Here is a 16340-nt window from a genome sequence, read left to right on the forward strand (position 1 = left end):
GTTTTTTTTTTAACTGTAGCTGTAGTATAAACCAGATACAGTTATGTGTTCATGTTTCACCCTACCACACAGTGGTATTCTTCTTAGGAATTTTTAACAGGTAAATTGGATAGCTGTCATTTAAACAGATAAGTCAGAGGTCACTCTTGTTTTCTAACAGTGTTGGATATGTAAGGTATTACTGTAAATAAAGCCGTGAACCTGGAGTTTAGGAGCATGTTTTAGGCAGCTCTGAAAACTTACCCTAACTGCCTTGTCCCGCATTCATTTTTATCGAAGGCAGTGTTATCCGTTATTAAAAACAACACAAAAAACCAGACACCAGTGTAAGGTGAACTGCCCTCACTTTAGTTTTGTCTCCTGTCTCCTGTGCAGATATCCCTGGTACCCTGTCCCCAACTCCAGTGCTTTTTATGTTTCCCTGGCCTGCAGACTCAAGAATATGGCCTCGTTTTGGAACCTCTTTTGCATTCTCATACATTTGTAGCCCTTTTCTTAGAGCAGGTGTCTTGAGAGTAGTTAACCACTTGGCTGTGAGGATTTATATCTATACGGTGGTGGTCGGTGATAGATACTGGTACATACACAGCAGTTAAACTGGGCAAAGCGAAGTCTTAGCAAGTGAGCCCTTTGTCACTTGGTTCCATATGGCTCTGTCTAGCCATCAGATTCCAGCTTTCCTTTCTGCCTGTCCTAGAAGTTGGCAGTCTTATTTTAGTTTTACTTTGTGTCTCTCTGTGGTCTTCGTTGAGTTTTCCCTGAGCTTCGCCCATAGCTCCCGAGAAAGCAATGTTTCGCCTTTTATTCCTTAGGATTTCTTCCTTTTACAAACTGAACTTCAGCCCTTGCCTGGTTTAATTGACTGAGGAGCAGGTACATCCCAGCTTCTGGCTCCCGCAGGACTTTAGCTCAGTCATAGCCCTTTCGGTTCCCTTTATCGGCACTCATGTGTGATTTAGTTCCTCTTTAGTCTAGGTCAGCTCGTTGAGACTAAGCTTGTGGGGTACAGCTTAACCTTAACATAGTAGAGTTTCACTGATAGTAGAAGAGTGGTTACCACAGGCAGGACGGTGGGGAGGTGTTGGTTAACGAGTAAGAAGTTGCAATTGGGAGGGTGAAGAAGTCTAGAAGCCTGGTGTACGGCATGATGACTAGAGTTAATGCTACGTTGTATACTGGAAATTTGTTTCAGAGTAGATTTCTGGTGCTTTCACCACACACACATGCGCACACACACACACACACACAAAATGGTAAGCGTATGAAGACATGAAAATGGTAAGCATATGAATACGTGGCTATGCTAATCAGCTCAACTGTAGTAACCACTTCACTAATATTAAAATATCATGCCATGCATTCTAAATATGCATAACTTGTATTTTAAAAATTTAGGAGCTAGTGTAGCTTCTAACCACACTGTAAAGATGATGTGCAAATATCTGTAATAGGATAGGGCCTTTTTTTCCAGTCTCCCCATGTCAGAAGAGGTGTTTGAGTTTTGAGGTGTACTAGGTGTACTAGGGAGCAAACTGAAGAGAGGAGTAGAAGTAAAAGAAAAAGGATTCTTACCAAATTTTCACCTCTACATAAAGAACTTGAAATCAGGGTATGAACAGGGTGACAGTTAACATTTATACTTCTTTGGGGGCCGAAAATGAGCCCTCAACTGAATATTTGATACGTGGGACAGACAGACATTTTTGCAGGGGGAAGGGGTCCACAGTTGACCATGTTCCTGTCAGATTCTCTTTCATTTTCCCACGTTGGAAAGAGTCACAGGTAGTACAAACTTGATGTTCGATGGCAGCTGACAGGCATTCTGCTAAGAGCCCAGGAGGGACTGACAAGTTTGAGGGCAAATGTTTTATGTCAAGACGAATACAGGATAACGTTACTCGGGTCTGGCCAACTGGTGCCAGCTGTGTTGGGGTCCCATTTTCCTATTACTCCACTTTTTCAAGAGAGGTCATCTTTTGTTTTCTTTTCCATAGCTTTTCTAAAGGAAAGTGTACCAGCCATCTATCTAGTTTCCCATCTTCTTTCATTTTTTTCTTTTTATCTCTTTTTGATTCTCGACCTTGTATCTAACAGGGCGAATCTTTTCCTCCCAAATATTCTTGCCTCTGTTCATTCTGTGCCCCTCCAACTACAATGTTCTCCTCAATTTTACCTCTCCAAATTCTAGATCAGACTGTTTAAATTTTTAGGCATACTTGAAGATTATTATGTTAAATCTGCAGGTATTAGAACCATGAGTGAGAAAAAAAATACACCAGAAGATATTAAAATCTTCAGTAACAGAATAAGCTTAAAGTCAATACATTTATTGAACACTGCTTTGTAAAGCAGTGTTTATCTTCCCAAAAACTCAGTCTAGAAACAATTGATGGATAAAATCTATACATTTATAAATATAATTAGCCAGACAAAGAAGTCAAATGGTAAGAGCCAAAATGAATGCTATATCTTAAGTCCCATAGGAGTTCAGGGCAGAAAGGATTATTTAGGGGCTGCGGTGTTGTAGTCTGCTACACTTCAAGGTAACAGTTATGTTTCTGTTTTGTGCTCATAGGTACACAAACACATTTAAATTTTATATTTAGCCTTATGGATAATTTTTGCTATTTTGTTAGCACCTTGCCAAAACTTCATATACAAGCGGGTATTTCTGCTTTTATATGAATGCTGCTTAAAATAGATCCAGTAAATTCTAATTGAGAAAAATTCCTACTCCTAACCTTGAAAAGAATTTTCCACTCTTTGAAACCATTTTTATTGGTATATCTTTTTTCTTCCTTGAGAGGAAATAACAAAAGTGAGAATAAGCATTTCCTCACTTAAAAATTTTATCTGTCCTAAATTGCTGTAGTTAACTGGTTATACTTTGGGTGGATTTAAATTGAGAACCAGCTAAAACAAATTTTGATATATTTTGGACATTTGGTTTCCTTCTTATTCTCAATAAACTGAGAGATGGGTATTAAAAGCATTTGCTGGAGTATTCCCAATACTGTTGATTTTTTAGTTTATTTTAATTTTTTTTTAATGTTTGTTTATTTTAGAGAGAGAGAGAGCGCAAATGGGGAAGAGGCAGAAAGAGAGGGAGACACAGAGTCTGAAGCAGGCACCAGGCTTCGAGCTGTCAGCACAGAACCTGATCTGGGGCTTGAACTCACGAATCGTGAGATCATGACCTGAGCCGAAGTTGGATGCTTAACTGACTGAGTCACCCAGGCGCCTGTATTTATTTTTAAGTTTGTTTGTTTATTTTGAGAGGCAGCGTGAGCAGGGGAGGGGCAGAGACAGGGAGAGAGAGAATCCCAAGCAGGCTGTGCACTGCCAGCTGTGGAGCCCAACGTTGTGCTCGAACCCACGAACCATGAAATCATGACCTGAGCCAAAACCAAGAGTCAGATGCTTAACCGACTGAGCCACCCATGCACCCCATTTTATTTCTTTATTTTGAGAGAGTGAGAGAGAGGGACAAGATCTTAAGCAGGCTCCATGCTCAGTGTGGAATCTGAGGCGGGCCTCAATCCCATGACCCTGGGATCATGACCTGAGCCAAAATCAAGAGTCAGGTGTCCAACCAACTGAGCCACCCAGGTGCCCCTAAAATAATTTTTTGTATATGAAAGTATTTTTGTCCATTGTAGAAAAATCAGAAAATACGGGAAAGTACAAACAAAACCATCCACCCAGTGACACAGAATCTGAAGCAGGCTCTAGGCTCCGAGCGGTCAGCACAGGGCCTGATGTGGGGCTCGAACTCACAGACTGCAAGATCATGACCTGAGCTGAAGTCAGACGCTCAACTGACTGAGCCACCCAGGTGCCCCTGAATCTCATTTTTTTTAAGACTAGAGTAATAGAAGTAAAATTAGTGGATCAGGAAATAAGAACTTTTTAAAAGCTCTCTGATAAATAAGGCAAGCTGCTGTCCAGAGTATAGTGATTTCTAGCAGGATATGAGCACGCCCATCTCACTATTTTTGCCAGTGTTGAGCCAAGTACAGTATTTTTAATAACACCTCCCCTCCTTTCACTTTTACTTGCTAATTGAATTCAATAATGTTTTTCAAAATGTGCCTGTAAGCCCATTTTTGATGAAATTTCAAGATGAACTACTTGCAGTAGAGTTCTAATGAGATGGTGTATGTTTGACTTGTTAAGAAAAACTGGTTGTAAAGTAGTACGTGTGGAATTATGTAGAGAAATACTGCCATGCAAACACTGTAACGCACCATCAGGGCATCTCTACTTGGTAAGCATGAGTGATTTTTAAATTTCCTTTGTGCCCTTGTCTTTTCCAAAATTTCTCTAATTGTGTTTTTTGATGAAAGATACAATTTGCTAAAATAATAAAACTTCATAATTAAGCTGCACTACAAATGCTGCACTTCCTCAAGAATTTATAAGCCACCCCAAAGTATTTAACAGCTTTTCCTGCTTGATAACTTGGCACAGTATTTCTTTTTAACAGTAATACTCTGAAGTTTCTGTATTTAAGGAAATGGAGTATTTCTCTAGTATTAGTAATGGGCACTGGCCTTCCTGCTTTCTGGGGTGTACCTGCCTTGAGAACGTTTCTACTTCTGACTTAATAGGAGTATTTCTTAAACGATAGCTTGATTGAGAGGTTGAGGCTCTGACTTGCTTAAAGAAGTATAAGGAATTTTATTGGAATTTATACTAGCCTCTCCGTATACCAAAAATGCTTAGGGGCCAAGTGATCCCAAAGTTAGGATGGTAAGTGTTCTTTATGTTAAAATCAATAGAGGAGTGAGAACGGTTCCAAATGAGGTGTCTAGAAACCAGCAGTTTTTAAGATTTACCTTCTAGTGAATTTGTTTTGGCATGGCATTTGTAGCTTCGGAGATAGCCTCATTGAAAGTCCACTCAGTCCAGTATACTATGATACGTTAATCAAAACCACTAGCAATCATTGTTATGTACTTTAAAAAAAAATTCTTTTTTAATGTTTATTTCTGAGACAGAGAGAAACCGAGCATGAGTGGAGGAGGGGCAGAGAGAGAGAGAGAGGGAACCGCAGAATCCGAAGCAGGCTCCAGGCTCTCAGCTGGCAGCACAGAGCCCGACATGGGGCTTGAACTCACAAACCGTGAGATCATGACCTGAGCTGAAGTCGGTCGCTCAACCAACTGAGCCACCTCGGTGCCCCAATTCTTATGTACTTTTTTAAAAAAGAGCTTTTTCCTAAATTGAGAGCACGAGCTAGTTCAACAGTAGGAATTATCCAATAAAGTTAGAAAGTAAATACATTAAAATCTGTTTAAGAATATGTTCTTTTATCTATTTGCCTGAATTCATAATGCAGTAGGTAAGTAACAGATTAGATTAAAATAGATGAGCATGTTTTCAGAATCAACATCACAAATTATTTTTAGAGCTTGAGATATTTCAAAATCTACTTTAATTCTTTTATCCTTCTTCCCTCACTTGAAATTGATTTTACCAAGTTCCCCAATAGTATGTGAGGTTTTTCTCCCCAGAGATTCTCATTAAGTGGAGATGTGAAGGACAAATTGTTTCTGGTATGAGACATTTTCTGCAGTTACTCATTTCCAGGAAAATCTGGATTGTGGAAAGGGCTAAGTTATATACAGCTTACATTCCTGCTATGCAACATTTCAAGTTTTCTCTTGGCCACAGTGAAACAATAGACATTAATAATATTCCATTAATTTTGTCAATGTTTAACATGGGGGAAAACACCCCTGGTAGAATTTTATTCAAATTATTTCTAGGCGAGAACACAAGAAAAATGGCATTATTAGTTACAAAACTTCAATAACCAGTTTGTTTTCCTTGACAGAGATTGATATGCCTCTAACCTGACATCACGGCCTTAGGAAAATCGCACGCTAGTAATAATTATTTTATTGTTTTGCTGTAGATGTGTTCTTTGTGCCATTGTCCTGGAGCCACAATTGGTTGTGATGTGAAAACCTGTCACAGGACGTACCACTACCACTGTGCATTGCATGATAAAGCTCAAATACGAGAGAAACCTTCACAAGGAATTTACATGTAATTATTTAACTTCTTTAAGTTTTTTTTTCACAGTCCTACTTTAGGCTTTTGTAAAAGTTTTTCCTGTTTCAAAGCATTTCATCATCATTGTAAAGGGTGTTTTTGGTAAGGAATTTAATGGTTAGAGAAATGGCATAGGACTTTTAATAAGATTTGTGGAATCCAGCTTATGAATGGGGTGAAGTGTACTGCTCATTTTCTTAATTTGAAAAACGAATTTCGTTTGTTTACTTCATAATTATTGATTTCTTCATTTTTTTGTAGGGTGTATTGCCGAAAACACAAGAAAACCGCACATAACTCTGAAGGTAAGTCATTCAGCCGCTTCTCAGTATCAGGAAGAAATTTGAGTGAATTCTGTACTGCTTTTTGCCATAAGATGTATCTCAGTATTGAATACATTTCAAAGAATTAAGAAAAGTGTTAGGACAAACTAATATACATAGTGGAAATGATCTGAAGTTTTAAGGAAAATTTTACCCCTAAATTTAGTTCTTGTAAGGAGTACGTTGAGAATGTATTTATCTTGAGGAAACACATGACGGTGGGGGTTTGGGATTTCTGTGATCACGAAAGTGGTAGTAGATTGCAAAGGTCATAATTGGGATCTGTGCTACTGTCAGATACGCAAAGTGTGAACGAAGGACACTGGTACTACATTTTGTGATCACCATGCTTTCTGTTAGATTTTCATGTTGTAGTACTGTTTTAAAAATACAGACATGTTCATAAGAAGTAATTAACTTTAAAATATATTAACTTTTAAAATTATAGTTTATCTCTCCTTAAATTTAGATAAAACAAGGTCAGGGATGTTTATATATAGTTAGCCAAGTTGTACCTGGTCTTTAAACGGTATGAAAAAGTTCTTACATTGAATTCTTATTTCGTACCTTTACAAACAGATGGTTTTGATACTGTCACTAGCAATATAAAAAGGCTTAGATTTAATCTGAGATTGTTCTGTCCTTCTATTTAGATTAGAGATCTTTAGTTTTTGTTAGCCTCCGAGAATGCGTTGCTTAGCAGTAGAATGGTTTCAGCCTGTTGATTTAGGAAGTGGTTTCTTTTATAAAGACTTACCTAGTTATCAGTATTAGCATATTAAAGTTTGTGGCCCTTTTTGATATCTTAGATCTTGGCTGTATCCTACCCTTTGGGACTCCAGATTGGTTCCATTACTTTAGGATAGTGCTGGTTATATAATCTTCAGCAAAAACTTGTCTTTAAGGTAAACAGATTCCATAGCTGTTAACAACAGAACATTTCGGAGGTGATAAAAGTACAACTGAAAAAAACCTTTATGTTTTCCTTGGTTTTTTCCTCATTTAGTTCTAGAATTCAGTTCAAAAACCTTTTGTTCAAAGGTTAAGAGGAAGCTTTCCCACCTTTCATTGGTTCAGATTTTAACAGTGTGTTTTTTAATGTTTATTTTTGAGAGAGAGAGAGACAGGAGAGAGTGGGGGAGGGGCAGAAAGAGAGGGAGACACGGAATCTGACGCAGGCTCCAGGCTCTGAGCTGCCAGCACAGAGCCTGACGCGGGACTCAAACTCACAGGCTGCAAGATCACGACCTGCGCCACAGTTGGATGCTTAACCGACTGAGCCACCCAGGTGCCCTGGATTCTCTTTAAAATTGTAGTGACCATATATGTATGGTAAACCAAGGATTAAGAGCTGGGATCTGATGAAGATGAGTATATGAACACCCTGGGGCAGAATACTTGAGGGTGGCAACAGTGATTAATGTAGGCAGCTCCCCTTTTATTCGGTAGATTTCTGAAGCTGATAGTACCATCTAGTGGTAGAGAAAAGTCACTGCAGACTGTAAAGTAAATTTTGGCCACCTTTTTGCTTTGAGAAATTTATTGAGAAAGATCTAAATTACTGCTTTTCAAGATGACTTTTTTCATGTAACTGGAAGGATTCCTAAATTCCTAAATTATTCAAATTTGTAATACAATTGTCTTGAATTTGGGGTTCGTTGTATATTTTTGTAGCACTTTGGGGCCCCTTGTATTATTGATATATACGTAGTGTGTATATACTCATATTGTAGAACTTGAAATATAATTTTACAATTTATCACTTTTATCTAGCTTGTATTTGACATTGAGTGCTTTGTCAGAAACAGAACTTCCAATTACTTCGTTGTTCTAATGGGAAACATATGTTCTACTTTATGATTGTAATTTATGATTGGGGTTTATAGGATTGTATTTCAGGGACTATCTTTGAGAATTATACCGCAGTAGTTTGTATAGCAAAGAGGAATTGATTACCTGTGGCAGTGTCTTGATTATTTGCCATCGGTGGCTCAATAACCTAGTTTGCTAATACTTAATAAATACGCCATAATTCAGTCTGTTCATGTTAGTTTGATCTAATATGAACTGTTTTGAAATATTGAATTCAAAAATCTCTTTACCGTCTCCATAGTTTTGCCTTTTCCAGAATGTCATATAGTTGGAATCACATAGTATGTAGCCTTTTCAGTTTGGCTTCTTTCACTTAGTGGCCTTTTTTTTTTTTTTTTTTTTTTTTTGAGGGGGGGGGGGTGGGGGGGTGGATTAGTTGATAAATACATGCTTATGAGAAAGATCTGTTAGGCAAAAGGAGATTGAAGCTCCAGGAAGGAGGGAGACTCCATGCACAACCAGAATTGCCCTGTGATGGGAGGACACTTCCATTGTAATAGAGAAGGAAGAAGATAGGTAGTTCCTCTCTCGTCTGTTTCCTCTGTGAGGGACAATGTAGGGGAGGCAGGAGGGCTGGAAGTTGAAGGAGAGAGGAGAAAGCTTGCAGGAATAGTTGTGAAGATGGGAAAGGAAGTTTGGAGAAATGTAAGGGCTCCAGACCAGGTAGAGGGTTCAGTTAAGGTTGCTAACCATTTATGTAATGATACCCTCAGTTTGTGTGACTTCCGGCAATTCAGGATCCTGTGTGTAGCACAGAGAAAGTGGCTAGTTAGAAATCTAAGTTAGATAGGGAAGTGAAGGCAGGAAAATAAGAAACAGGAAGGAAGTAATAGATGGGAGGGGCGTGATTGAAGATAAGTGAGAAGGAAAGTGCTTGGGAAAGCGGTCATTTTGTGGTCCCAAAGTATGTGTGATTTATAGTGAGTTCAGAGGTTAGAACCCTTCTTAGGTGATTATAAAGGTGTCCGGGTGTGATTATAGGGATTGGGTAGTTGATGGAGGACATCACTGAAGGTCAGGGAACTTGCTTGGATTGTCCCATGGGCCTTTGAAATCACCCAGGATGCAGCAGGGGCTGGAAAGAGGAAAGAGCAGTAAGCTATGTGCTAAGGAGAATCTGATGCATGGGGTGGAATGATTGGGAGCTGGTAACTGTTAGCAACAAGGAGGGGAGGAAAGTAGCATAATCAGTGTACCAGCAAAATTGGCATCATCTGGGAGTTGGTTAGAAACGCCTAATCTCGAGCCCCACCCCTGACCTACTAAATAAGAATCGCCACTTTAACTAGATCCCAGGTGACTTGTTTGCACATGAAAGTTTGAGAAGCAGTGGTTTTAGCTGGATGACGTGGACCTCAGGTGCAGGGCTTTTTACAAGTGGCTATAGAACAAATGGTTCAACAAGGCTGTCTAGTAGGACTTATTGTGACAACGAAGTGTTCTATATTTGCACCGTCTGTTATGATAGCCACCAGCCACATGTGGTCGTTGAGCACTTAAAATGGTATAGTGCCCTTCTACTCTTTTTTTTTTAATGTTTATTTTTGAGAGAGACAGAGCATGAGTTGGGGAAGAGCAGAGAGAGAGAGAGAGAGAGAGAGAGAGAGAGAGAGAGAGAGACACAGAATCCGAAGCAGGCTCCAGACTCCGAGCTGTCAGCACAGAGCCTGACTCGGGGCTCAAACCCATGAACCGCGAGATCATGAGCCAAAGTCAGACGTTTAACCAACTGAGCCACCCAGGCACCCCTGCCCTTACTCTTAATAGGAATTTATACATTAAAAATGGGCAGGAAAAGCCTAGAATTAAATCCCGCAACTTACGTGCCCCATCCTTTGGCCCATGTGTTTAGATAATAGATATATTCTTCACCCTTTTTTTTAAAGCAGTATTTTTTAAATACCCAACATTGGCAATAACAGATAGGTCTAGTTTGTAGCTGATGCTAGCTTCTGTATTGTAGATGTACCTTAACATGATAGGTTGTCATCGATAAACAGTTGAGTACCTACAAGGAACTGTGATTATGTCTTGTGGTTCTTTTAAAATCATTTTCATTAAGAGGTTAAGGCTTTTCTGTTTAATAATGTATATGGAGCAAAGTAATCTGTGATGAGATAGAGAACAGTATTTAGAGTAGATGCTGAGTGTTAGCTATTTGCGGCAAGAATGTGTAGATTGTAAGTCGTGATTACAAACATAACCTCAGCTCAGTTTAGGTTCTTGAAATTGTAAGTAGCCAAACTTGTGGCTTATTATTTTTGTTAAGCTACCCAGTATAGAATGTTTTGCATGGTATGGGTGCTCAAGAAATGTTTGTAATGTCTTTTCTTTGGCTTGAAACAGAGCATGGTTTTGAATGTATCCCTTATTTGGGTGTGACCTTTCTGTGTCCTGTGGCTTGTCTTGTACCGGGTGTTAGTAGAGCATGATGAATTAATAGAATGGGATTTTTTATAAGTCTGAAATTTCTTAAAAATAGCTTAGTGGGAAGTGCCACAATTACGGTGACTGTAAAAGACAGTATATAAAGGAATCTTGTGCCTAACCTTGGAAGACCTACTCTTGATTTTATTCAGGGACCTGGTGGATCCCCTAACAGACTTTCTGGAAACTTTATATTAGAGATTGCTTATCAAATCATACAACTCCATTTGTGTTTTAAGAACTAGAGTCACTGTAGTTCTGTTAGAGGTGTGTTGAAAGTGTGCTGTCCTCTGTGTGCATTCTGCTTTAATATTACCTTAGTATGCTCATTCCCTTTGTTTCTCTACAATGTGTTACACCTTCAGTCTTCGTTACTTTTGTTAAGTGGAAGATGGGGAGATTTTTATGTGACATCAGTGTCCTTGAAACCCTTTTAAGTTTTGTGGCATTGTTATGAAGTACTGGAAAGGCGGTTTTGTGCACTGGTTGAACATGGGCTCTGAAATCAGATCCGTATTTGAATCTTAGCTCTGCTACTTACTCGTACATGGTCTTGGGCAAGCCGTTTAGTATCTCTGGAGCCTTGGATGCTGCATTTGTAAAATGGGAATTAAAATAAAACCCTACCTAGGGGCGAGGGTGGCTCAGTCGGTTGACCGTCCGATTTCGGCTCAGGTCATGATCTCGTGGCTTGTGAGTGCGAGCCCCACGTCGGGCTCTGTGCTGCCGGCTCAGAGCCTGGAGCCTGCTGCCTGCTTCGGATTCTGGGTCTCCCTCTCTCTCTGCCCCTCCCTGCTTGTGTGCTGTCTCTTTCTCTTAAAAATAAATAAACATTAAAAAAAATTAAAAAAAAAACTCTACCTCATGGAATTATTGTAAGGATTAAATGGAATAATGTCTGTAAGGGTCTCAGCAACATTCTGGGCACATAGTTCAGTGCTCACTAAATACTACATTCATGTGGTCTTCCTTGGAAGATAATAGAACTTAAATTGTATTTGTGATTTAACTTGGGAAATTTGAGTAACGTGTTCACGTTGTGCCCTTTGCTAGAACTGACTCCTTATTTTTTCTTTGATTCAGCAGATTTGTTGACTACCCATGTGCAAAAAGTACTGCGCTAGGCACTGTTTGCGTTCACCTTTCATTTAGCACACTTTTCAAACTGACTACAGGAAGTATCAAACATACATGAAAACATGTTTGAAAAAAAGCCCCATCACCTGGGTTAACAATCATCAGCTCCTGGCCAGTCTTGTTTCATCTGCACCCCTCACCTGCTTCCTCCACCTGGATTATTTTGAACTAAATCCCAGCCATATTTCATTTTAGCACACTTAATTAAGAATTAATATTTTGGGGGCGCCTAGGTGGTTTATTCGGTTGAGTGTCAGACTTCAGCTCAGGTCGTGGTCTCGCGGTTTGTGGGTTCGAGCCCCACATCAGGCTCGCTGCCATCGGCCTGTCAGTGCAGAGCCTGCTTTGGATACTCTGTCCCCGTCTCTATGCCCCTCTCCCACTTGTGCTCTCTCAAAAATAAATACATATTTTGGAAAAAAAAAAGACTATTTTTGAGGCATGTTGTGTTGTTTATATGTGCATACACATATAAATATGCATAAAATAAATCATTTATCTGATACCTTTACCGAAAAAGAAAGCAGGTTTGTGTGTGACCTGGAGCGTGCAGGGCAAACGCACATGGCGCTTCCCTTGGAGGAGGCGGGGCGAAGGGCGTCCAATCTTCCTTTCGTTGCAGCACTCCAGGCGCCCAGCAGAGGCAGTGACGCTTACTGCAACCTTAATGCTTGTCATTTTGCTTCTGTTTTAAAAATAATCCTAACACACATTTATTGAGTGTGTGCCCACTCCTCGGTGTGGGCACGTGGGAGAATTGCCAATTCCCCAATAAAAAAAGCCCCTTGACAGAGAGCTTACCATCTACACAAGGTATGACAAGAGAAATAACTAACAAGTGAATAGAATTTTCTAGTTTACAAAGCATTTTTCACGTTTTCTTAAGGCTTCCTTCTCAGGAAGGTGTTCTCCTCAGTTCCATTTGATACGCCAGGAGACTTTGCCTTGTGAGTGTTAACTAGCTTCACCAAGTTTTAAGACCTAGTAGGTGGCAGTTTTGAAACTTTCTGTCCAGGGGTCCTTTCTACTTCATACTGTTAACTGATGTGAGACTTTGGGGAGGAAAGGAAATGGAGCTTAACCCAGGAAGGTGGAAGATGAGAAAAATAGTGATTAGAAGAGAATTGGTAACGGAACAGATAGGGCTTTCCAATACTAGGAGGAGGAGAGTTGGTGTGCTGGTAAGGTGGTCACTCCTGTGCCTCATAGTGGCAATCAGAAGGGTGACAGAAGGACCTGGCCTTTCTGAGGTGACATAGACATCCAGGGGGCGGTGCTCATAAGGGTTGGGAATGCTTGGTGGCACTTTGTCACCTTATCAGCCTGGATCTGTAGAAATAAGAGCTGTGAGTACGAAGGTAAGGTTTTGTTTTCTTATCGCATTCATTTGTTTGATTAGGTGTGTGAACATTGTACAGAAATCAGCAGTACCGATGAGTGTACGTTGTTCGTGAGCTTTCCTCCCACCCTTATGTCTGTTTCCAGATTCCTTCGCTGAAAGCAGCCACTGCTGTCAGTTTCTTAAGTTTCCTTTCAGAGCATTTCTCTGCAGACATGAGCAAACGTGAAACTGTCCTTTTTCTGACTTCCAGGAGCACTTGACATTGTGTATTTCCATGACAGTGGGTATTGCCACTTTAAAAGCATATGGTTTCTCACTAGCATAGGTTGGTCCCAGCTCTGCCACTTCTTAGCTTGGTGACCTTGGCTAAACTTATTTAACCTTTCTGAACTTTTCCTTATCTGTAAAATGAGGGATGGGGATGCTGACAGATACAAGCTCGTGTGGTGGTCGTGAGGCTCAAGTGAGATGGTGCGTATAAACCGCATGGCCCATCTGGCATAGTCAGAACTCCAAAAGTCAGATGTTAGCTCTGAGATTTGGCGTGTTTCCAATTTATAAATTAAGTAGAAAAGGGCAAGATGCAGAATAGTGTGCTCAGAATGCCATTTGTGTGTGTATCCTTTTAAAAACCACGTTTGCATGCGCAGAGGAAGTAACAGCTGACATTTATTGAGAGGGTCTTAGGTGCCAGGCGCTGTTCTAAATTAAGTAACTTTACACTAATTCATTTAGTTCATTCATGGACCCTGGGGGGTAGGTCTCAGGTAAGAAGACACACAGGGACACACAGTCTATGGCAGTTCCAGGGTTCAAAACCAGGCTCTCAACCCTTGAGGTTGAGAAGAAAAGCCCTTAATGGTGGTTACTTGAGAGAGGGAAGGAGGGAGGCAGAAGGAGAGAGAGGGAAGGAGGGAGGAAGAAGGAAGGGAAGCAGGAAAGCTAGGGCAGGCGCCAGCTGGGAGCGCCGCGCAGGCAGAATTAAAAGGTGGGAAGGAAGATTTTTACTTCTCTGATGCAGAGTTCTTTTATAATTATCATTGAAGGAGAAAAAAACACTTTTTATGTTAAAATGTTAAAACATCTTCACAGTTTTGAATTAGGGAAGAAAACCCTACTGTAACCATGTAGCCATGAAAAATTTAAACGAAGGTGCCGTGACTAGCCTCATACTCATTTTTTTCATGTGCATTTTCAGTTATCTTTTTGGGTAAATTCCACGAAGTATGATCACTGGGTCAAAGGGTTCAGTCTTTTTGAGGTTCCTGACACATGTTGCCGTGTTACTTTCTGGAAAGATTTTGCTAGATTGTATTCCCATCAGGGGTGGATGAGTTTACCCCTCTTTTCACCACATTGGATGTGAGACGTTCTTTAATTACAAAAGTAGTATATTATCCATTGCTTAAAAATTAAAATAGTACAATAATGGGTGATGGGCATTGAGGAGGGCACCTGCTGGGATGAGCACTGGGTGTTATATGGAGACCAATTTGACAATAAATTATATAAAAAAATAAAAGGAAATAAAATAGTACAATAATACTGTTGCATTAAAGCAGTTCAAAAAGGCCTCAAAAAGGTTACATTCTCTAGGAGTACCTAGTAATAACAGTTTGATGTATATCTTCCCAGAGCCTTGTTTACCTACATACAAATATTTAGTGTATATGCACACTTATTAAATACAGTGGCATCATAGTATATATAGATACTATTATGCTACTTCCTTTTTTTATTCTCTGATTTATCACAGACCTCCTTCACTGTTGTTTACAGATTGACATCATTCTTTTTATTTTCATCCACTGAAGCATTTTATTTGTCTTTTTTCCCATTGATTTTTTTTATGTTTATTTATTTATTTTGAGAGAGCACAAGTGAGGAGGGAAGGAAGGAAGGAGGGGGGGGAGAGAGAGAGAGAGAGAGAGAGAGAGAGAGAGAGAGAATGAGAGAGAATATCCCAAGCAGGCTCTATACTGTCAGTGCAGAGCCTGACACGGGGCTTGAACTCATGAGCCGTGAGACCATGACCTGAGCCGAAATCAAGAGTCGGACACTTAACCGACTGAGCCACCCAAGTGCCCCATTTGACCTCTTTCTTTTTAACTGTTACGTTATATCCCATAGAATAAATAGAACCATAGTTTATTTAAGGATTTCTCTATCAAAAATCATTTACGTCTATTTGTTTCATGGATAAAACTGTATTTATCTTCCTTGTACATATATGCTTGTATACTTATGCAAGTGATTCCGTAGGGTAAAGTTTTAAAATTTGGTTTGCTTTTAACATTGGGGAAAGTACTGTCTCATGTACCCAGTTTATGGTCCCACCAACAGTGTATGAGGGTGTCCAGTTTTCTGCCTCTGTGCTGGGACATTACCAGTTTTTAATTTTTGCAAATCTGATTATCACATTAAATTTCCATTTCTCTCATCTCTAGTAAGATTGGGCTTCTGTTCATTTTTTTTTTCTTTTAGTCATGTTTCTTTTTTCTGTGAATTGCCAGCTATCCTTTGTGCATTTTTCTCTTGAGGTTTGTCCTTTTGAAATTGATTTGTAGCGAGTGATTTCTGTAATGGAAGTATTAATTCTCCGTCACTAAATGCAAATGATTTCCCAGTTTATCATTTGTCTTCTAACTTGGATTATGGTGCATGTGCCATGCAAAGGTTTCTAATTTTTAGTCACATCTCAGTCTTTCCCTTTATGACTTCTTAGGTGTTTGACCCAACATTATAAAAGCTACTCTCCTCCATTTTCTTCTATTACATTTATTGTTTGTTACTTTATGATTAGATTTTTTTATATGGTATGAGGAAAGGAATCTCAGTTTTAAAAAAATGGATAAGCAATTATGCCATCATGTCTTTTCCCCACTCAATTTGAAATGCTACCATTATACTCAGAATTCCCATATGCTTATGGGTCTATTTTCAACCTTGCTTTCTCTTCTGCTGATAAAAGTCTCTTCCTGTGCCAGTATTTTAACTGCTGTCTCTTTACTGTATATTTTGATGTCTTTTTTAAAAAAACCTTGTTGTATATCATAAATTTACTCTTCCAGAAAACCGTGGAATCAACCATTTTATCAGAGTTGCATTAAATTAAGTTAGTGAGAGCTGACATTCCAAAGTTGACCCTCTTCCTCCAGAAGCTCAATATTTTTGTGAGG

General features: G+C 39.5%; 1 protein-coding gene across 3 annotated transcripts in view; it reads left to right on the forward strand.

The window, feature by feature from the left end:
- PHF6 (PHD finger protein 6) overlaps window positions 1-16340 on the forward strand; it is a 47051-nt gene that overhangs the window by 12976 nt on the left and 17735 nt on the right. For all 3 annotated transcript variants that reach the window (XM_032592109.1, XM_030305398.1, XM_030305399.1), the window contains exons 4-5: window positions 5921-6054; window positions 6322-6365. In XM_032592109.1, the coding sequence (XP_032448000.1) occupies window positions 5921-6054; window positions 6322-6365 (178 nt within the window). The remainder of the gene's footprint in view (window positions 1-5920; window positions 6055-6321; window positions 6366-16340) is intronic.

The sequence above is a fragment of the Lynx canadensis genome, chromosome X, assembly GCF_007474595.2.
Source record: "Lynx canadensis isolate LIC74 chromosome X, mLynCan4.pri.v2, whole genome shotgun sequence".
Lineage (NCBI taxonomy): Eukaryota > Metazoa > Chordata > Mammalia > Carnivora > Felidae > Lynx > Lynx canadensis.